We start from the raw sequence: 24,150 nt of genomic DNA on the forward strand, positions 1-24,150 counted from the left end.
CTGAGCATTATTACTAAAGGTAAACTAAAATAAATTACCTCAGTTACTACACAATGATTTTTTTCAGCATGGTAGATAAAACTTATTAGTTCTAGGTCATTAAATTCAATATTAGACTTTAAAAGAGCCTAGAGATTCTATGATGTTATTAGTAAAACATGCACCAAAACATATGTGCTTCAGTATTAAAGATAAAAGAATTACTCTATTATATTTAGATATTAATTATTAGTGCATTTTTCAGAAGGACTGTTGAGATAAAAGCCTAGCTGCCATTCTCAGATGCAAGCTGGGCACGCAGTGGTTCTGGCTCTCACTGAGTGGCAGGTTTCCAAATAACTGAACCATTTCTGAAAATGCGATTCAGTCTTTTGCTAATTTACCCACTACTCCTCTTTGGACAAGAATAAATACTATTTTGCCAGTGTTGCGGGTGAAGCAAGTGGGCAGGGACCTCAGAGAGCAGGGCTTGATTTTCAGGTTTTTTTAAGTCAACTTCCTATGACCCCAAACGCATCCTTTGGTGTCCTGTGCCTCAGTGCTCCTGGCTGCTTGAATATATTGCGCTCTTCATTTCAACCTTTATTCTTCTTATTTGGCTACAGACTCTCTGGAAGCACTGTCTTGCTGTGTCTGGCCAGTGTCTAGCATAGAGAAGATGCCCTCCTAGTTGGAGCCCCAGTCACTACTACATACACTCAGTCTTGCAAGATGCCAACAGCAAGGCTGGAAAAACATCCTCCAAGAAGTAATGTCAGCACGTTGCATCCAATCAATTGCAATAACCATAGGCAGTATATTATAGGCTGCTATTATGTTTTTCTAACTACAACAGCAGCCAAGTACTTTCAGTGTGGGCAAAATGTATTTGCCATTAAGTACAAAGACAGAAGATAAGCATAAGTCTCCACAAGTGCTGTATACAAATAAGTCTTTACCGCTCACTTTGACATTGTGCATGATGCTGCCTTCCCGTGAAAAAGGAGGAGTGCTCCCGAGATGCTGGGGATCAGGTTGACAGCTGACAGGAATCACTGCAGCTCCATAGGGCCACAAAGACAGCACTCATAATCCAACTGTCTTCTCAGGCCAGGTCCAGGAAATGACCCCAAGTTATTGTTTTCAGGACAAATCAGTTGACTGAGCTGCTCTTCAGCGCACAAAATGCAGGTACTCTTCTTTATCCCGTTTTTTGCTCGCCATTATGGGAACATTGCAGCATCCCAGCGAGCTTTTCAGAAACCTGAGCTAAAATCCTGTGTGAGAGGAATTGCAGGAAAAGCCTAGTAATTGTGAAGCCTAATTACAAAGTAATGTGGAGCTTGAGAGCAGAACTGCTAAGCAGTTAGAGACTAGACTAACGAGCGGGCCATCTGTCATCCACAAGAGGGCTAACAAAAGGCCAGCGCAGGACACTCCTGACAGGGTATGGAGGAGGATATGCAAACAAGGAAATGTCCAAATGCAACATTTAAGATACACAGTATGAAATGAGCTGCTAATTGGAGCTTGTATGCATGTTTAGCATATGGACAACATAATTATAATTGTACAGTAAAGGGAAGTTCACAATAGAGGACGGTAATAGAACGGCGCGGGGCGTGATGCACCAAGTGATGAGCAGAAGAGCACAGGAGGAGGCACGGGGTGGATGGGGCTGGAACAGAGACGCAGCTCAGATTCTTTGCACTTGGGCTGCAGGGCATGGGGATGCCATTTGATCACCAGCACAATCTCAAACTTCCTATACTACACTGGTTTATACCTACTATAGAATCATAGAATCATTTTGGTTGGAAGGGACCTTTAAGATCAAGTCCAACCGTTAACCCAGCACTGCCAAGCCCACCATTAAACCATGTCCCTAAGCACCACATCTACACATCTTTTAAATACCTCCAGGGATGGTGACTCCACCACTTCCCTGGGCAGCCTGTTCCAATGCTTGACAACCCTTTTGGTGAAGAAATTTAATTGTTATTGGGTTGTACATTCGGAGGACATAAAAATGAGGAATCTCCTGGGTGTCAGCAGACTGAGACTGTAAAAATTACAGGTTTCAGGGACTGGCCAGTACCAGTTATCCATGCAGTTCAATAGTCCATGTTTCCTACTAAGAAGCGAACATTTTGTCTGTCTAATCCAGGAGGATGTATTCCTTGTCCCTTACATTGCCAGTAATCTGAGGTAAAGTCTTCTCTGCTTTACCCATGATAGGTTAAATAAGAGTCTCTTCTTGTATGCTGGGGCTGTATGTCCTGTCTTGTTTCTGTATGTACTCAGTCCCAGGTTGTGCACTTAGTATACCATAGGTACTATACCATATGTACTATACTATACTACTATATACTATGCTGTCCTGAAGAGTGAGACCTGCACAATAAATCCGGTGTTTACTGACACTACAGGGCAAAGATAAGCGATAGCAGTCCTTGGAAGTGGAACTAGAAATAAACTCTGGATCAGTTAGTTCTGGTCTATGAATGTGTTGCTCCCCTCCAGAGTGCTCTTAACTGAGTCAATGACAATGGTCAGGGTAGTAGAAGACAGCAGCTAACTAAACAAAGTATTCTTTCTTCTCCCTAAACCACTGGATAAAATTGCAAAATGGAATTTGAAACTACAGTGGCATTATAGAAATTGTAAGAGCTTCAAAGCTCCATCTTTGGCACATCTCTCACTTTGTGCAAGTAAATTTAATCGCAATTCCAATAAAAAAGCTGAAAACATATCCACAAACCAGCCACAAGTTGTGATTGAAGCTTAGAGAAAGCCTGCAATCTTTGCACTGAAAGCATAGTTACGTCAGCTTTGACACCAGGTTTTTTTTTTCTCTCCCTATCTCCTTTAAAATCAATGGAATGACAAAGCTATCAATCAAAATATGTTATTTTTCCACATGCCCACTGAGAATCAAGAAAATACTTAAACATCGTCTCATTCCATCAATTTCAGTGACCTTTCAGCATATTTTTTAGTGCCACCCTGAATAAAAATACTTTTTTTTTTTTTTTTTTAATTTTAACACTTACTCTAAGATTCATCCAAGTCAAAGGAAAGACCTTGCTCCTTCAGAGGGCTTGAATCAGCCCCTCGCTTACTGGAAGAACACAGATATTTTACTGACTGATTTTGGAAGCAAATCTCTCAGATGATTCAAATACTCCTAAACATGCAGCATGCTTCGTCTTTGTCGAGGACACCAAATTCCCATTTTCTGCAATAATGAAGAGGGAAAGGAAGGAAATAGAGCTTTGAAGAGCCAAGAGGACTGGATGTTGCATATCTCTGAATGACCATGGTATTTTGCTGTATAATTAACTGGAGAAGAAGGGGAAGAAGGATACACAACACATTGTGTGAGCTGACATGCAATTTTAAACATGCAATTTTTAAATATGCAATTTTTCTGCTAAGGCATTTCCAGCACTCTTGTTACACTGAGTTTTATTAGTTTGGCTTTGGCATTTTCAGAGTCTTTCATTTGCATTCAAAAAACTGAGAATAAGAGACCAATAGCAATGTGGGCTTCAGAATCAGGCTGCTGGTCTTTCATCTTGCTTATCAGGGACCTTAATCAAGATTTCACCACTTAGCCAGCGAGAGAAAGCTGGGCAAAGCAACTATAATGTAGAAAAGTAATTAATGTTGTAAAATGGCTTTGGGTCCTTGGATGAATGACATTGCAGATTAGCGTCTGGCCCTTAAATGCGAAGTCACCCTTGGGTAAATCTACGGAATATCTATTGGTTTAATAAAACTTCTCTAGACATATTAAAATCACTATCAATGGTATTAGTAGCACAGCAACAGAACAAGTCCTTCTAAAATATCTATGCATGTTTGCACAATACTACCTTGTGCTTTGTCCTTTACAGAAACAGTATTTTAGTACTTTCAGATCAGGCAAGACAGATGTTAAATTGCGCTGGAGTCAGTGAGAGTACATGGGAGGATGGGGATGAATTTGAAAACATTCAAGATTGGAGTCTTAATGAGTTTATATGGCACCAGTATGTGACCATAATTGGAAAAGCGTGGGAAATACTGTTTTTTCACAGAATCCCACAGTTTTGTGGAAAATATGCCTTACATCCACGTAAAGCTACACTCCTCAGAGTGCACCATTCTCCCAGAGTATGCAGCCTCAAAAAGAGCTCCTTCCCATCGGCAGGTGTGTTTGTGGAGGCACGTATCGTCTGCAGTTGCTTTCCCCTGTAGCTGAATTGGTGGGGGAAGTCGGAGACAGATGCGCTGAGGGCGGCTGGGGAACGTGTTAATTCAGCACTACCCTTTAACACACTCTCTTTTCATTACAGGTATTAAAATTGTTCCCAATGGGCATAACAGACAAGGAAAGCCAAACACAAGGAAGGATTCAATCCAGTTCCCCATTAAATTCAAAAGAAAACTAATAACTTCAGTGATGATAGGAGTTGGACTGGAACCTACACGAACGGCATACCACAAATCATTTTATTCTTGCCAAAGCTTGTTCAGACTGCTGCAATTTCCAGTGAGAGCTGGAATCTACATCCCCAAAAACAGCTCTACTCCAGCAAACACTACATGCATTAATTCAAGTATTATTTGGTTTTCCCCTGACTAGAAAACATAAGGCAGCAGACGATAAAAAGAGCACATAGCTTGTGTGCAAGCACCAGCCCAGCTGCTGCTGGACCACTGTTTGCCTGTTGCTTAGCAATGCTTCACCTCTCTGCCGGAAAAAATGTGTTTCGATGAGGGAATATAAACCTGAAGTTTTGTTTATGGTAAAATAATGACTGTGATAGTGCTCCAACTACTTCTTCCAACCATGTGCTACATCACCTACTGAATGCTGGAAGCTCTTTGGGACAAAGGCTGCAGTTTTCAATGCCTAGCTATGAGCCCACTGGAGAGCCTTAAATAAAAAATTATAATAACAGAGCAGCGGTGTTTGCATATTTATCAGGAGGAAAGCTGGAACAGGAATTTGAGGATTGAATTTTTGGTCGTGGTTCTGGGCAACCAGCTCTAGCTGCCCTTGCTTGAGCAGGGAGTTGGATAAGATGATCTCCTGAGTCCCTTCCAACCTCAACCAATCACGATTCTGTAATTTCAGGAGCAAAATAAAGAACAGGAGGAATAAAGAAGGAAATAAAAAAGAGATGCCCAGAGAGCAAGGAAGCAAAGCAAAGACAGTGCAACGTGTTTGTGCCTCACCCACCAGTTATCCATTTAGCCTCTGGGTCATGAATTTTGAAATCATCACTGAAGAGATCTTCCACTGTTATCTTCTTCTTCTGAGACAAGCTGTTATCTTCAACTGTAAAACATTCAAAAACAAACTGCCATTACTTCAACTTTGAAATGTATCTGAAAGCACAGCAACTGTGAATAGTGCCATGTCATATCTCACTCAGAAACAGTCCATATTAGGCTTTCTGTCACACATAAGCCCCTTCCCATTGTCAGTGTTATAAAAGAACCATCTAATGGTTCACAAACAGAAACCTCCTGGTTATTTATGCCTGGACTCAGCAACTACAAAAAAGACCAAGATATGGTCCAAAACACACATTTTTGGACATAATCTGATCACAAAAGATTTTAAAAGTCATGAAAACACACCTATGGATGTCATAGTGCTATATAACGCTGACTATTCTGAAGAATATTAAAGCTACTTAACACTAAGACTGTTCTGAAATCATTAGTTAAATTTAAAAAAAATAAATAAAAGTGATCAAGTTTTTATAGTTTATATTTTTATTTCTTTAAAAACTGTCACACAGAACCACAGCTGGAAAGGTATTTAGCCTCATGAGGGCCCATACAGATTACTTCAGGAATGCACAAAAGATTTTCCATGGGAATCAGACACTTGACTGCAGAAATATTTTTGAAAAATCTGTGAGACATAGCCCTAAATCCTTAGGTGTTGCATAGCTGGCCCATACTAATTTTCACGTTTAGTGAAAGGATATACAGTTTCATTTGCAAACATGGAAATCTGGACAGCTTTTACATTGAAGAACCAGACTGCCAGTTTAAGAAACTGTAAGATCAACTTGTAATAAATAGTGTCCTTCATTTAGTTCGTTCTTCCTAACTCTACTCTAGCACTCCATTTTCCTCACAAAGAAATACTCGCTGTATGTCTTCCTCTGCTAGCCTTCATACAGTCCTTTTTGCATTTCTCATGAAAATTCCATTTTCATTGAAACCTTTCAGTCAGTTTAAACACATCTGCTCTTTAAAGGAACACGTGAGACCGCATTCTGAGTTTTTCCACAGCAGGTGTGTGTGCTTCAGCATGTCTCCTCGCTACAGCATCCTCATGCCTGAGGTCTATTGGTATCATGCTGACTTAGCTTCTTTAACATTGTTTAGTACTAAACTTGTTACACTGAACACACTGGTGATTAGAAATAGTGGAATCAGACTCTCTGAAGCCATTTATAAGAGGAAAAAGTCTTTATCACACTAAATTGAAGCCCCTGAGCTACCTGAGACCACTGAAAATTACCTATGAACAATGTTTTGTTCCACTTAAAGATGTTTCAATATAAACTATCATTTTTACCCAATTACATTATATTCTTCAATTTTCATGCTTTGTTTAAGTCTGAATGAGGTTTTAATCACACTGCTCAATGTGGCTTCCAAATACCAAGACACATTAATACAAATCCTCAGCCAAATCCCTCAATGTGACAGCATTATGCCAAGTTTTTCTGCATAATTTTATTTATTAAAATGGAAAATATAGGTCAGAGGAACTCCAGGAAACTGTTCCAATTAGTTCCCACCATGGTGCAAGGTCCAGCACTGGATCCTGGGGAGATTAGGTAGTGCAGAGCAGGTGGTCGGAGCCCACACGCAGCCCTGGCTTTACAGCTGTTTCAGGTGCTGCTTCCCAAATGCCACCCCAAGGAACACGGACACCCTCTTCCCCACCATGGGGGCATAAGGACAGGCACAAGCAAACCTCTGTGCTGGAGATTTGGGAAGAGGTAGAGTGGGAAGTCCTTCTCATTCCCTCTTTCTGTGCAGGATGGACACAGACAGTCTGCAGGCTGCACCACCTCTATACCTTCACAGCACTTCAAACTCCTCATAAGGGACAGCAGGAAGAGGGAGAGGTAGCAACTGAGGCATGCACAACCAGGAGCCTCCCTAAGGCATGTTCCTGAGATTCCCTTACTGTCTCTTGCAGTGGGCTGTAATAGCTGCAATAGGTCCTGTAATGAACCATAGTCGACACTAATCTCAGCCATAGAGCTGGGGAGAAAACAAAGAACTACATAATCAATCAAACAATGATTTTTAGTAGAAAATGGAAATTTACTGACCTCTCATTTAACACGTAGGTAAGTCAGAGTGCTCATTAAGAATGCCTACTCCATTTCTCTAGCCCCAGTGGAGACATTTACAGAGGAAGAAATGCAATTGCAGGATCTCAGGTAGTCCACCCTCTCCTAAGCAGCAGTCTCAGCACGCCTTAGTGTGTATAAGCCAGCTGGCGGACACAAGTTGTGTCCACACCCAACTGCAGAGACCTTGGGGCCTCCTTGGGTTTACAAAAGGAGAGAATCAAGCATGTGTCACCACCTTTTTTGCATTCATGTCCACCCCACCAGCAGATCCAGATGGCAGCTGCCAAACGGGGTCTGGCAGTGCAGCAGCACGGCAATGGTACAGGTGGCACAAGGACTTGTGGTTTGAGAGTCAAGTCGGAAACCCACCATCCAAACAGCAAAGTTATATGCTAGGAGAACCAAGTGAAAACCATGCCCATTTTAGTTTTGATTCAAGTTTAAAGGCATGATGGGAACCCTGTGTTGGTCAGACCTTTTGGGTTCATCTGTCTGCACCTCATCCTTGAAGTCAGCACCGAACTGATAAAATCTTGCTCTCCAGAACACAAACAGAACAAAGATCCTCCAAAAACCCAGAAAACTCAAAACAGAAGGGAAAAGGGCTATGAGCTGACCTCCCTGCCTGTTTTGCCTCTGCAGTACTAATCCTTTCTTTCAAGCTTCCTCTCAACTCCAGCAATGCTCAGAGGCTGCCTGATGGGTCAGAAGGTTTCAGTCACCTTTGGGTGCTCATCTTTCTTTCTGTCATCCCTAGGGCTCACCTACAAGTCAGTGTCAGATGCTTTTCTCACACACCTCCTGAGCCATTGTGCACACGAGTGAATGTGTGTCTGTGAATGTCCACCTCTCAGCAGACCTGACCCAGCACACCAGGAGCTCCCTTCCCACCTCAGCACACCTGCTCGATCCCTGGGCAAACTCAATCCCTTTTCACCCAGATGACCTCCCTGTACTCAAAAGGCAGTGGCCAGACAAGGCAAACATGCAGCCTCTCTCCCTTCTGTAAAATCCCACTTTATTTTAATGGCATATAATATACATTCATATATAACAATTGTGAACAAACAAATTACACCCCTGCACAGCTGGTCACAGGATATTTCCTTGCTCTTCCTGATGAGCAAAAGTCATGCTAAGCTTACTAGGTGATGCATTTGGCTGTCTGACAGCATGTTGTGAATTAATGCTATACAATGACTACCTCAATACCATCTCTGAAAAATGTTTCCTACGAATTTTGTAAAAATTTTAATATGGAGTTAGGTGTACTTTCTTTTTTTCAACTAAAGGTCAGATTTGAAAGGAGCAAACTTGATGTACATCTCCAGAAAGCTTTAAATATCAGGAACAGATGTGCAGAAAGTCCTTGTTTGCCTCCATTTCCAAACAGAGGGGACTAGAAGCAGCCTTTTCCTAAGCAAAATGTCTAAAGGAATTTGGGGAAGGTTTTTTTTAATAAAAATTTCTGTAGGATCAGGTCCTCTCTTCAGCTTTGATATGTGTGTGCATGTGCAGATATGTGCACACACATGCATATCTATAAACTTTTGCATGTCTTTATATAAATACACAAAAAACACTGCTAGTATGGGACCCGTACAGGTGCCATATGCTGCGACAAGTGAGCAACTGCCAATTAGGAAAGGCTCAGTCCCACACTTTTATCCTTTGTATAAATAGCTTCACATTTTTCAAAGTGGGTGGAATGGCAGGACTCACACATACATGAAATCAGAGTCCCTCAGCATAGGCAATTGTGTGCCTGCGGTGTACTATAGTGTAATTAAATGCAAACTTTCACCAGTTACTGCTTTTTTTTGAGAATGCTGTTCTAGAATACCAAAGGATATACAAATCATAGAAACGTTGAAATTTTATTAGGATTTTATAAAACAAGACCTAAGCGTTAGCTAGCAATAAAGCACTGCTACTGTAATGACAGTGTCTGCTGAATGCAAAGAGCACTGTTCCCAGTTTATGATTTAAGATTAGCTAATCTTAAAACAGAGTGACCTGCCTCTGAGAAACCCAGACCAGGAGGGATTTCAGCCTTTCTGCAGCTGAATCCAGAGTTAAAACCTTCTTTAAAGGTTTGGGCTGACTTGCAAGTGAATATTGGAGAGAGATATAAATCCCCTTTTTCCTCAGTTATTAAATACCTTAATCATTATCTGTTCTGATAAGCAAATCTTCCCCATTCCCTACTCTACCACTCACTCTTGGTTTTGCACCTTCATGGTTTTAAACTGAAAGAGGGTAGATTTAGGTTAGATATTAGGAAGAAATTCTTTACTGTGTGGGTGATGAGACACTGGCACAGGTTGCCCAGAGAAGCTGTGGCTGCCCCCTCCCCGGCAGTGTTTAAGGCCAGGTTGGATGAGGCTTTGAGCAACCTGGTCTAGAGGAAAGGTGCCCATGCCTGTGGCAGGGGGGTTGGAACTAGATGATCTTTAAGGTCCCTTCCAACCCAAACCATTCTATGATTCTATGATGCAAGTTATGGGTCCAGTTAACCACTTTTCTTTGTCTGAACATGGACTACAAGACTACGTGCTGCACTCTATCCCATACATGTCCCAAACTACTCTCTGTAGGCATTGCATGATGTTCAGCACTGGGTTTAGAGCATCTCTGCATTGCATGCCTTGGCATTGCACTGCAAAACAAAAGCAAAATACTTGGCCTTCAAACCAAAAGCAAAATACTTAGAGAAGAATGGTTTCCCAGACAGGGAGAGGGCCAAGATAGACAGGAACAAGAAAATAATTCAGACGTAAAATGCAAAAGGTTATTTGTACTAGTATGACAGTGTCTGGCTGGACTCCAACATTATCATCAGAAGGAAGACTTAAAAATATTTGAAGTATTCTCAAGCATTGTGCTCTGCCCATGCCAGACTGCATCACCCACTTGAGACATTTCCAGTGAAGAGGGGCTTTTGTTTGTTTTTTTCTAATGCCACCCCCACGTTTGGCAGCAGCTCCCCATGAACACCCACAAAACTGCTTCACCTCCTTCCTTCACTGTCCTCCTGTCCCTTCGTCGCCTCTTGTTCAAGTATCCATCACTTATTTTTCAGTTTGGCTACCAAAGGATAAACATTTCTTCTTCCAGTGAACTATTTTATGGCAGGAAAATGCAGACTCTGCATGTCCTTTTGGACAGGCTCCTCCATCTTCCCCACTCCTTCCTTACTGGGAAGTGCTATCCCCAGTCAGAATTAGCAATGTAGTACTTTCTACGTTTGTCAAGCCAGCCTCAATGTCTCACTTAGCACTGGCTGGTGGGAAATGCCTGTGAAATGAGCCTCCTGTTACCCTGTGCCATAGTGCGTCCTCATAACAAGCTGCAGGGCCAGTGGCCCAAGAGAATACTAAACTCGGATGTTGCCAAGCCACAGCAGCAACCTAAGCTATCTGATTTTACCCTTGGCAGAGTCTCACCATGAAGCAGTCTGGATCCATAATAAAAACAGAAGCAGTACTGAGCTCAGAGTTTCTGTATTTGCATGCAGGACACAGTTCTGAAACACCAGAAGAGGAAAAAATAACCCAAACCCAGTTTATCAGCAAATCAGGTAATTAGAAATCTCAGAAAACATGAATGGAAATTTTAGCATAGAAAATGACTTTGCATATCGCTAAGTTTTAAGCATAGAGACTCTCTCAACGGTGCTATTTGAGGTTGTTGCTAAGTACATACCAATAACTGTGATTTATGTCTATACATGTGTGTGCATACATATGGCAAACAGAGAATGTCTTTGTGTATGTATGTACAAATATAAACACACAAATACACTTGCGAATTTTATTTATAACTGAATGTGGGTATTTCACATTCCTACTTCATACTACGTAAAATAGAAGGTCACCATAATAACCCATGTTTACTTGTGTCTTCGTAAATTAGAGAACATCATTAACTACAGGGTCTCAATGCTCATTACATGTTTTCTGTCTAGGCACTTACGTGGACAACAGCACTGCAGTATCTATAGTCATAATAGTCATTAGTGGATTTTATGTGTGTCTTTGCCTATGGATAAGTGGGAGTAGGGTTCAGGAGAAGTCCTAAATGAGGTCTATAGTGGAGCCCAGAATTGAAACCAGAGCTGCTAAATCCTCACCGGATACCATTCTGACCATCCTTACAAAGAAATCATTATTACAGGTGGTCTTGTAAAAGGAAAGCCTTGTGACTTCAACTGTATTTAGGATGGTACAGGTATGTTTATGCTTCTCCCCACATACCCATCTACATGGAATCCTGCTCTTTGATGGAAGTGGCACCCATGGTCTCATCTATGCAGTGCAAGCCGCTGACAGCTTCTTGAAGCCCACAAGTGTGGTTTTAGGAATCTAGCCCACATTTTTGAAAAGACTGGGACTGTGCTTCTGTAAAATAGAAGGCAACATTTCCATTCCTAATGGGTAAGGGATGATATTTGTCACTGCAAGTAAGTGGTGCCTGATGTGTGTACAGTCCACAGACCATGCTCCGAAACACCTCATAGATGAACTACACTGTTCAAAGGTGTTAAATCTGAACCCTAGTGAAAGTAATTTCAAAAATGATCCTTAATCAAGTTTCACCTTGATTAATTTAATTACTTAATTACTCTGGCATGACCATGTGCTACTTACATTTACATTGAAAACTTCAGGATAGCATGAAAGAAATTGAACATGGCATGATGATAAATAACCAGATGTGTAACGTAGTGGTTGTTTCACTCATTTTCAAATTAACTCAGTGCTGCCTTGTATTTCTTGATTTATCACTGTTTCCGTGTGATACAGTTCCTACCATACAGCAGGACTGTGGAATAAGAATTGTGTCAGGGAAGATGGCCCAGATCTGCCGATCTCATGTCAGTTCACAAGCTACAAGCTAGAAATTTCTGCCCCACAACTTCCATGCCATTTTTCCACTTCAGCATCCTGTGCTCTTCCATTTCCTATGGTTTCATTTCTCCCTTGCCTCCATTACCCTCCTCAGCTCTGTGCTCTCTGTCCTGCTGTCCCCTAGAATCACTTGCATGTAGTCATGCAAGAAGGAGCCCCTTTTCTTCTCTACGTCCCTCTGCAGGGGATCTTCTGCCTTCTTCCATGTTTTGTAGCTCCTAACCCTTTCTGACACTGAATTCTCTTTTCTATGTCTTGTCTCTCATTTGTTTGTCTTTTTGTACTCGGATCACAAGCTATTCAGAGCTGCGAAAGCACATTATTTCTACCTTGTAAGTAGTCATGGAAATTTACAGGGCTGTATAAATACATAATAATCAATAATCATAATGATATCACATTAAAATTCAAGCCTACAACCTCAGCAGCTACTGGAAGAGAAGTAATTTACAGAGAATACATGCACAGAACTTTGCTGAAACTTGGTAAGGGGATTAACTTAAAAAAATCCCTTATTGGGCAACTTACTAATTATTTGCTGTGGTTAAGTGCTATCTGGCACACAGTTATTTGGAATTCCTTTGTAAAGCTGGAACACTATGGTCTGATTTAAAAATCCATATATGTGAACAGGATGGGATTTAGGTACCTAAGCATAGGCATCTAATGTCATTTCAGATGCTCTAGGATATGTCACCCAACTGGCATCTGCTGCTCCATGTGGGCATGAACTTGCAGGAATTCCTGCGTCCTGACTGCCCTGTGTAGGTGTCCCTCATACCCTGGCACATCTAAAATTACACTCCCCAACTATGTTTAGGCAACCAAGTTTCACACTTTTACCTTCAGCTCAGCAGCCCTGATCTTTAAATTGAAATGTAAAACTTTAAAACAATCTACCTAAGAATGGCCTTGAACTCAGCATCACATCAAGCAAAAGAACAGGAAGGATGATTCCTTTGATATTGACTTTGCAGTCAGTTTGCAATCACTTTACCCTTGGAAGTGTAAAATTACAGAAGAAAAACAGAATGGAAGTGAGGTAAAGGTTATAAATACCTGGTGTCAGGAGTATAACAGAGGTGACAATCAGGGAGCAGATAACGAGAATAACAAGTAAGGCAATTGCAATTCCTTTCCAGTTTCTTTGAGGAGGATTACTCCCCACCAGCTCCTAGAAACATCAAAGCAAAGTGAGCATTTAGAAAAGGCACTTAGACAAGGAAACAAGTAGCAGAATCCAAACAGCAACATATGACCACAGAAGTACACCGTGCACCCCGTGACCATGGTGGATGAAGCTCATAAGCCAAATACAATTCACGTTGTTGTAATACATTGTGGTATTAATTGAATCCATCCCAAGTCATATTATACAACGAATAAATGCAACGCACCCATAGGATGCTCAGTAGTGAAACCCACACTCCGCTTCGCCTCCTCGCATACAGGCACCAGTAACCCACACCATCACTCATCCAAACTCACTTATCAAAACCCAATTTCCTACCAACCCTCATTAAGTCCGGGAATAAAGAGCTTTACAGTAACTTTCAAGAGACTTTTATAATAAGATGCCAGAGAAGAATACAGGAAGATAAATAATTCACAGGGGCATGTACAGAGATGAAAATCAATGAGGATATCCCTATGGTGAACTTTTCTGCCTTCCCAGAAAACATCACATCCCTTCAGGCCACCTTGCATGTATTTCTAGGTTGGTAGGTCTAAGGACATGAAGACAGGATTCATGTCTAGCATATACATTAAATTTAATCACATTCTTCAGAGTAAAAGCTCCATCACTATTCACTGATTAGCTTTGACTTCACTGTGGTTGTACCATATGTTCTGTCTATGATGTATACAGCACCCCTGCTCTCGAGACTGTGGTTTTTATGAAGTGCTGTGTTCGCATTCACAAGATCTTAAATATTTATTGCACTTTATGCCTTTCATGCTTTTTGCTGGATTCCCCTTAGCACTGTGCATTAAATGTGATTTCATGCACGCATTGAAGCATCCCCAGGAACTGTATGAAATATCACTCCGCTTTCCTGGAAGGCTGAATTCACCCCAGGGATCTGGCCTCACAGCCAGAACCACTCTGGATGCTCCTCCTCCTTGTCAACCTCACCAGTTTAGAATTTTTGCCTCATTTCCTTTATTATGAGGGATGGTGGGTCTAAGACAGACCTGATGGCACTCTTTTAAAGGATTCTTCTTTTTTTTCTTTTTTAATTTTTCCAGGAAAACAAAAAGCTTTATAATAGACTAAGTTCTTCTGTAATTCAGGGAGTTTGTTTCACTTATTGTAACTTTTTCTCATACACAGCAACACGACCTGAACAGGGAGGTCAGGCAAACCTCAGAGTTTCAATTTCAGGAAATGCTGGAAAAATATTTTTCAACTTTTTCCATACCAAGAATCCATTTCACAGAAAAAGATAATGTTGAGACTCTCTTCCTATATGTTTGGGGATCTATCCATTACAAAGGCTATAAATCTGCAATGGAAAGCTAGGTTTGAGGCATTAAACATCTGTGGTAGCATCTGTATTTCATTATTTATTCTAGTTCTGGAAAAGACATGATGGTTCTCTTCCTTCTGGCAAAGAGGGGTAGAGGTTAGCAGCCCCTTCCCTCCTTGCCTTCCCCTCATTTGCACTTGGCTATTTGAAATGAAAAATAATTAGTAGGAACAAATTTATAGTTTACTATTCTTACTGGAGAAAAATCTGAAAAGTAGGTCAGGAGCCTTGAGAAATTCAATTTTGCCAACAAGCAAATAGAAAGAATATAAATATTTGCATTTTTATAGCATCTTCACCCTAAGCACAAATAAAAATGTTAATTAATTTAGTCTTCTAACACCTTTTTTAGGAATCTGTTATAGTCCCCATTTTTCAGGTGATGCAAATAGGCTCAAAAGAGAGTCTGTGACTTTCCTAGGGTCACACACAAATTGAGAAATAAAGCCAGGAAAAGAATCCAGGGCTTCTTAGTAAGTGGCAGAAATATTCTTCCTTGCCCAGCAGGGCACAGTGGGACCCAGAGGGATGGCAGGAGAACCAGGAAAAAGCAGCTGAGAAACCACAGTGCTTCTACCCAGCCAAGCCCTAACAGTGTCTAAGGACAGAGGTAAGACGCAGGCAGCACTACAGAACTGATGGAAATAGTCACATCCCTGAAAATAATCTAACAACCCTCTCCCCCTTGAATGGTCAGAAGTTTTAAAATTGAAAAAAAAGTAGTTCGTGGACTTGAATTGGATCTACAAACCCAGATGTAGTTCAACAGCTTAATAAAACCTTTCCTTAAGCGAGGTTTCCCCATCCATGAGTCCCAGTGTGATAGAAATCCACGCATGTGCTTAAGCTTTCACGGTATCAGTACTTCCACTGAATCCATTATCACATCATAATCCCATTAATTCTTCAGTCATTCAATCAATATTTGAGCAAAATCACAACAAAGACGACCGGCAATTTCTAGTGTATCAAGAGGAGGAAAACTATTAATAAACAAAACTTTGGCGTTTAATACACTGCAAGGAAGCAGAAAGGAACGTTTTCAGTTTATTTTCAAAATTCCATCAGGAAATATCCCCTGATAAAAAGCAAGAAGAGATAAATGACATTTCAAAGAAAGGTAAACAGCTTTATTCAGCACAGGCTTGGAAAGCAGCTTTTTTGTTCTTGGCTGCCTTAGATCTTTCCTATCTGTATTTCTGTTAAATCCAGAGAGATGTTGCTGTGTCACTGGGACCAGCTTTTACCTCCAGGACATTACAGCCTCACCACTGGTCCATGATACTCCATGCCCTTGGCAGCAAACTCCCACCCTTCAACAGGAGTTCCCACAAGCGGACACCAGCTGCCTATTCACATCGCTCAGGGAAGCCTCTGTGCTTGGGACCGAAGCCAGGAAGGTGTTTAATTAAGCCTTAGGCAGGTACAGATTCAAGCACATAAATAATGCTCTTGAAGTGGCACCTCAAAGGGTTTTTGTTTCCAATGCACAGCACAAAGTTATAATTTGCCCATTCCTGAAAGATCCCAGCTTGAAGATGTAAACACAGAGATCTAAACCACCAGCAAGCAGATACCCTTCATGAACCATGGCTGTTAATCCTTAGGATACCACTTTGGTTTTAATACTGAAATCTGAGCATATTACACAAATGGAAATAAACCAAGCATGCACAATTTCTGCTCTGACGAAATGATTCTACTGAAAAGAGCATAAAAGGAAACATTAAAGCAAAGCGTCTCATCGGTAGGAGTCACCTGCTCTCTGCTTCGCATGAAGAACTAACACAACACCTGCATGACCTCTGCAAGCAAGCTAAAGCCCTTCAGCCTGGGTTTTCTCCTTTTTTCCTTTCCTGTTTGTTTTCCATCCCCTTCTTTTTCTTACATAAAACCTTAATTGTTTTTGGATTAGGAAAGTAAAACAGATGTTACCACAGGTTTTAACATAAACACACTTCATTGATGCTGCATATTAAAAACTGTAAATGTTATCACTTTCGTCTTCATTTATGATTGAAAAACAACGCTACCCATCTGTGAAGTTGACTTTGAAGCCATTAAGCCAGACAGCTACAGTATTTTAAGACTCTGAAATAAGATCTGTGATGACATATTTTCCTGCCTGTGAAAGAATCACTGTGCTGACATGTTACTGATGAAGGCTGGACATGCTCCAATCCAAGATGCTGTCAACAAAATTATTTCTGGTATGTTTATTTGAAACCTGCCAAAAGTCTGCCAGCATGGTGGCTATATTAGAATAATATAACAGCTTCTTAAGACAAAAACTCATCAGGCACAACTTCATTTTTTTTAATATCCATGTCTATATTGCTAAATGAAAGAAGGACAATATAGACATCACTTGTCAAGTATTGGCATTATTTAACAAAAGGTATACATCCTGGATCAAAATCTCTGAAGGATCAATAGAGGGGTGGTCATGGTGGGCCTCTTAGTCCTTTTCAACATGGAGTCGCCACTTTTGTGCAGTAACAACAAAACCTAGGTGTGTTATACTGGAATATATACATTCCAGACACGTGTGCTGTATGTGAGGGCCCTTGCTGAAGCAGGTGACACTGGGCCATGGCTGCAAACAGGAGACAGACCTCTCCTCTCACTTACGCCTATGTAGATCAGAAAGAAAAGAAAAAATAAAGGGAAAAAACCCAAGAAATTAATTGTATGAAACAAAAGCAGGTGCAAGATCTGTTATTTGCTCCAGAGGTGGCAGGATGGGGTTTATAGCCAGGTTTTGTATGGTTTCCATACTTGCCATTCCTGCAAGCTCTGCCTCTTGCTTTTTTTTTTATTTGCTTCTAAATTTTAACTAAATAACCCGAAATACCCTGCACTTACAAACACAGTAAATGAAAAATCTTCTACCAAGCTTGCCAACACACAGTTAATCAAGGAATACGCATTCTACCTTCACCTCAGGCTACCTTGTTCTGAATTAAAACTTTTGCCTGGTGACATGACATAGTGAGTGCCACGTCACTGACAAGTCAGCTCACCAGTTTCAGAACATGGCCCAGAATAAAAACTTTGCTGAGGAATTAAGGTATGGGAACACTGTTGTCCCTGGCAAAAACTCCTATGACATTCAGTGGAAAAATAATCTTGCCATTAATTAGTTCTTTATAATACAAAATTGCTGCAGATTATAACTGCTAAATAGTACAACAAATGAGATAAAAAGTAGGTAACCCATACAGTTAGATTATTAACCTTGTGTTGCAAAAAAAAAGAAATATTAATTGCAATGATAATGGCAGTAAACTAGATGTATTGCAGTGGTTAGAGCAGGAGGTTTGCTGAGACCTCTGGTTATATTGCTGATCGATACTGCCTTACTGTCTCATCGCACTCCTCTGCCTGTCTGGATCCTCTGCTGCTCTCCTGCCTTAAATTTAGGATGGAGGTTCTTAGTGGGCAGGAATAATTTTTGGTACCCTGGCACAGTGGAAACCTCAATCACTAAAGAACTTAAGCAGTATCATAATACGGATAAACAATAATAGGCATACTACTGCATCCTGCTCATCTCTGAATTCAAGCTGAGTTACTTTTGTTTGGGTTTTTTAAATTTATTTTCTTTCCTTTCTTTCTCCTCCCCACTCGCCTCCCTCCCCTCCTGCTGCCGCAGACCACCCGGAGCTGTGCTCCAGCTGAAGCATGATGCTGAATAGCAATCGGTTTGCAGATAGATTCAGAGAGCCTAAGCCTGAGGCTACAGTAAACTCAGTTGTTCAAATGCTAAAGGTGACACTTTAAAGTGACAGGAATAAAAACCTGGTCCATTTTTACAAATGAGGCGTGGCATGTATGTGGGCTTTCCTGCAAAACCCCAACAGAAAGATTCAGAGGGATAAAACCATCCTGCCTGTTGCAGTGATGAAACACAACTACATGATGTTTTTCTTCATCTTCTGCTATAATAAATGCTTTTACTAATAGGCAGCAATGACTTAATAACAGTTAACATCTTTGCTGTCTACTCCCCAGCACCATGAGAAAAATCTTTTACCCTGCACACAGTGCAACACACTATCCTGCCCTGAGTTTCTGGGAGGCTCTTTTGTCAATGCCCTAAAGCCTTTTCGCCCTGTAGCTCCACCTCCTCTCACAATTTTTGCAAAGTGCACACACGCAAATGCTTTGAGGTTGGGCATTAATGGAGTGCTTGAGAGTAAGCGAGGAAAAGGCTGTATCCATAACACTCAGCCCTTTGTAAAAATAAACCTTGCATGTTTTATGCTTTGATAGAGCTTTCGGTCTTACATGTTTCTATTACAAAGCCAACAGGAGAAAATGAATGCCATCTGCACCTTACACCTAACTGTTAGCTTTAACAGATGATGGGTCTTTCACAGTTTTAGAACAGAAGGCACCAGATCTTCAGCTAGCATTGACTGACACAGATCTTTGGCTCCACTGGAGCAAAGCCAGTGTGTGCCAGCTACAAATGAAACAGTGCTACTTCTCAATTAAAAAAAATCTGTAAAAATATCTAAATACAGTAATATCCAGGATTCCTAGCTGTACTGTATTGCAGAAATGGATATTTAATAACTTCCCATCATTTTTATGAGCATTATGATGAAACAGTTTTGGACCCCCTCCAGACCTAGCAGCACTAAAAGATTAATTTAGCATCTCTATATTTTAAACTGGCATCTCACATGACTTTTGTACTCAAGTATAGTAACTACACTGCAACATTCTCCTACCCCCTTACAATGTATAAATAAGCAGTATTGCCATTTGAAGCATTCCCAGATTATTCCTAGGGCTTAGGGACAAAGTGACTATGTTTTATTTCCAAAATAAATTAGAAGTTGGGAACATGGACTCTAAAATCCTGCCAGAAGCCTATTCTCAAGGTGACAAAAAATCAAGCTGCAAACACCAGCTGTACCTGTTGCACTAAGCGTGGCTCTAGTCAAGGGCATGGCCATCTTCTGACTCATGCCCAGGAGAGGAGATGGCAATGTTGTATGTGTGTAAGACACACGACATATGTGATTAGAGATACTTTTAGCCAAGAATTGTGAGGGTCTTGATTTAATGTCATCTTATTAATCTTCTTCACTTTCCCACCATCGGTTCAATTCATTCAGCTGCTGTAACCCAGATGTTTTTATAGCACCTGGCTCAGCGGGACTGCGAATCCTCACAGGGGCCCTTAGCTGCTACTGTAACTCAAGTCATAATTAAAGATCCATTCCCAATAGTGACAGAACCCATAAAATCAACAGCATTTCTTTGATTTTATTTCAGTGTTTGATATAAGCACACACATTCATCCACTAAAACAGAACCAAATCATCTCCTCGAGTGAAATATCTGCCATGGCACCAGTAAAACTTGGTTTGATGCTTAAAATTTTATTCCTTAAGAGTCTGTGTTATCAGATCTGTGAAAAGGCTTGGCAAGCCCAAATGTCACAGATTATATCACTGATCCCAGGACCCCTGTATGCCACAGCATTTGCTTTGCTTCCTGTTTTTCCACTATAATGCTCTGACAGCCTGGCTCCCTCCAAACTGAGCTGCAAAGCACACACGAGCCTTGAAACAGTTCGTACCCATGCAGAAAGCATCTGCAAAAGGTGATGTTGCCAAGGCATGCCAGGATGACATCTCTGTATTCTATTTCTTGATGAATTATGACCTCAAGAAACGGGAAAAGAAGCTTCTCTGCAATATTTGAGAGCTTGGCGAAACCACCTCTCAGCTTTGTCATCTCCCCTAATTCCAACCAAATGCCATTCTGCTTACATTTGTAAAAAGGCAGTTACAATTTTTAGTGAAACTATATTTCAGAAAAAAAAATATAATTCAATTTATGACTGTGAACACCAAGGAAGAATTTGTGATAAGGGAAATAGAGATATGTTTAATCTCCCTGGGCAGAAATACAGCATTAGAAATTCTGTCTAATATTATATTTTACTAACTCCTAGGCATTTTTTTCTGTAATCTAGTTTGTAAATAATTTGTTTCTAAATGATACAGGAAGGAAAACATGAGATGAACAAAATTTAATTCCTAAATAATTTGTTTGGCAACAAGGTGGGAAAGAGCCGTGAAGACAGCCGAGTTTTGAGGTCACTGCACTGCAGAGACAGAGGGAAGAAGAATATGAAAATGGTGTGTACAGCAGGAGGGAAGAAAACAGGTTTATCAGTTTCATTTTGCACTCTCCTGAGGTGTCCATCAAACTCAAGATGCAGAAATTGCACTGTGTGCTAAGAAAGTAAAAATTACCTTGCCAGTTTACTTGCAAACACTTCAGCAATACAGTAATTATTATATGAATTCATGTGTGAATTAAAGCATCTGGGGGCTAGGGGAGGGTCACTCCTCTGTTGGTCAACATACGTTACTCTCATTAACACGCAGCAAAGCTTCATGTGTGTATGGGGAAACAAAAAAACAGAAAGAAAGAGAGAGAAGCACCCTCAGCACAACCTACCATGCCAACCACCATCTATCATTAGTATCTGAAATACATCAACTGCTTTTTGTTCAAAATACATTTCTCTCATCATCACTTCTTACAGGATGATGGTGGATTGGGGATTTCAGATGAGGTCCCTGGCTTGCATGAGGGCTGCAAGGTGATGGGCTCCTGGAGGTCCCATGGTTGTGGGAGCAGTTGAGCAAACCTGGTCAGAGACAGGATTGATCCCTGAGTCTGGGAGTTACATGGGGAGGTGAGAGACACAGACAGACCAAGGGGCAAGAGGATGGCGTGGGATGGCACTGCAGGGAGGAGGAGGCTGCGGTGACAATTCAGAGCTTTTTTGGGGGAGAGAACATTTGACCAGAGCCCATAATAATAGGATTTCAAAACTAATGAAAATTACCTGAACCTTCATGATGAGACAACATAAAATGCTTTTACAAACTGAACAAAGAAAAATGTCCAAACTAACAAGCATGTGATGATAAAATCTGTTTTGTGCGCTCACTAAAACACTCTCCGAAATTAGCAAAGAACCAGTAAAAAAAAATCACATATTTCTGTCCTCTGTGGGACTCGAGAAATGTGTGTTTTACATAAAAGTTGAGTTCAGCAGCAAAAAAAAAAAATCCTTCAAATAAACCAGTAGGATCTCACAAGAGAGAAAAGTTCCTCCCTGTTTCAAACCAGAATCCACCTTTATTGAGGTCAATAACATTTTTAGTAGCATGCCTGAGTCCTTTAACCTTTTCCATATATCATAAATTAATCAGATTATGGTGCTGGATTTCTCAAGTATCTGAGTACCCTATTAAAATCAAATATAGTGTAGGAGGTGTGTAAAATGCAAACTCCAGAGTTATTCTGGATGCTAAAATTCATAGATTATTTTTATACATCTTTTGTACAACTTTTAAGCACCAATCATTTACTGTTTTGAAAAATACAAATTGTTTGTTGTATGGATGTTTCAAAGACAACACTATTGCATTATTCATTATTGTAGCAATATTTATATTAAGATGCTAATTAGCTTATTATTTTACCTTTAAGAGAACCTTAATTTTCTGTTGTTTCTAGGATCAAAGGCCAAAACACTCAAGATGTATTTGATGTGTGGGTCTCTAATGCTGTGTTTCCACCTGTAGTATGTAGCCAAGATTTTAATGGAAAACTATAGAAGGAATATTCTTCTCTGATACAAATTTTAACAATGTTGAGCAATGAAAAAACAATGTGTAAGTGTGGGCCTGTATTTTACACAGAGCTTTTAAATGAAAAGACATAAGCAGTTCCTTGAGTAGGACATGGAATGAAGGCTTTTCTCTCCCAGCTAAGTCTCCTTCTCCTCAGTCTGTACAGCCAAGATCTTTCTGCTTAGTCTTTCTCCCCTTCTTCTCAACTCCTGAATGTTTTAGAATCATGGAATTATTTGGTTGGAAAGGACCTTTAAGATCATCAAATCCAACCATTAACGTAACACTGCCAAGTCCACCACTAAACCATGTCCCTAAGCACCACATCTACACGGCTTTTAAATACCTCCAGGGATGGTGACTCCACCACTTCCCTGGACAGTCTGTTCCAATGCTTGATAACCCTTTCAGTGAAGAAATTTTTCTTAATATCCAATCCAAACCTCCCCTGGCACAACTCGAGGCCGTTTGCTCTCGTCCTATCACTTGTTACCTGGGAGAAGAGACTGACACCCTCCTCACTACAACCTCCTTTCAGGTACTTATAGACAGCAATAAAATCTCCCCTCAGCCTCCTTTTCTCTAGACTAAACAACCCCAGTTCCCTCAGTTCACTTTTATTCCTGGTTTCCTAACTAAATACAAACCAGTAAATAAAGCAAACCAAAATCTGTTCTCTTGTCCCAAGGGCGATTGGCAGAGCATGCCTCTCACCCACAACAGCCAAACCCTCTTAGACTGCAGCGCTGGATGACCACTTTGAACCTCAGTCTTTGCTGCGTCAGTCCTGGGACAGTCCTGCTGGTAATGGGCCAAACTACGCTTGGGAGCATGTTAACAAACCACACCAGTGACCACCTGTGCTTTGGCCTATGCACTCCTCCAGGTTACTTCACTGTATAAGTGCAGCTCCACCTGAATCCCAAATCCTAAACCTAAGCTACAGCCCCCAACTCATCCCCAGTTCTGCAGTTCTTACTCAGAAGGAAAAGTATTTGCTTGAGCTCATATAGTTACTCTCGCAGAAGTAAGGAGCAAGGGACACAACAGCGAAAGGATGGCTGTCTTTTCCATTTTTATAATGTTAACTATTTCTTTCTGGCTAGTATCAACCTGTGCTGGCTTCCATGAGCATTGTGTGGATGATGAGGCAGGGAGCAGAGTCCACAGGCTGCAAGACTGTCCTCAAAATAGCTGGGAGACTTCTCAGTTCTCCTAATGGGATTTGCTCAGGCTTTTCTCAGATATTCTTGAACCACAAACCACTTCATGGATATCCTGATTTGACATTCATGGAGTTTAAAAAGAAAGCCTTAATGCCCCCTGGCCCTTGTCCAGCTCTAGCTTAGGAAAACTGTAGTTTGAAGAATTACAGCTCTCTGAAGGGTACTTGGGCTTTTGGCGTGAGATGCCAGCGGGCTGGCTCAGCACCGAGTGCTGCTGTCAGGCAAAGTGACTCCAAGGTCTCCAAAGGTTTACGAGTCTTATGCTTGGTCTGTTTTAATTGATTTCTATTTTTACTAGGGTTCTCAGAGCACATTACAAAGAGCTTTGCAAAGTCGTTTATTTTCATTTTCAAAAGTTTCTGGGTGGCAGTAAACACAGCCAACAAACAGTAAGTCATTTTTCCTCGGGAAAGCAAGATGCCAACTTTCTTTCCCATACTGAGCTGTGT

General features: G+C 40.9%; 1 protein-coding gene across 1 annotated transcript in view; it reads right to left on the reverse strand.

Moving 5' to 3' along the window:
• The window catches only part of DPP6 (dipeptidyl peptidase like 6), a 444,437-nt gene that overhangs the window by 179,730 nt on the left and 240,557 nt on the right, over positions 1-24,150 (reverse strand). The window contains exons 2-3 of the mRNA XM_068404500.1: positions 13,331-13,445; positions 5,210-5,308 (exon numbers count right to left, since the gene is read on the reverse strand). Coding sequence (XP_068260601.1) covers positions 5,210-5,308; positions 13,331-13,445 — 214 coding nt within the window. The remainder of the gene's footprint in view (positions 1-5,209; positions 5,309-13,330; positions 13,446-24,150) is intronic.

Source organism: Nyctibius grandis, chromosome 7 (genome assembly GCF_013368605.1).
Source record: "Nyctibius grandis isolate bNycGra1 chromosome 7, bNycGra1.pri, whole genome shotgun sequence".
Classification (NCBI taxonomy): domain Eukaryota; kingdom Metazoa; phylum Chordata; class Aves; order Nyctibiiformes; family Nyctibiidae; genus Nyctibius; species Nyctibius grandis.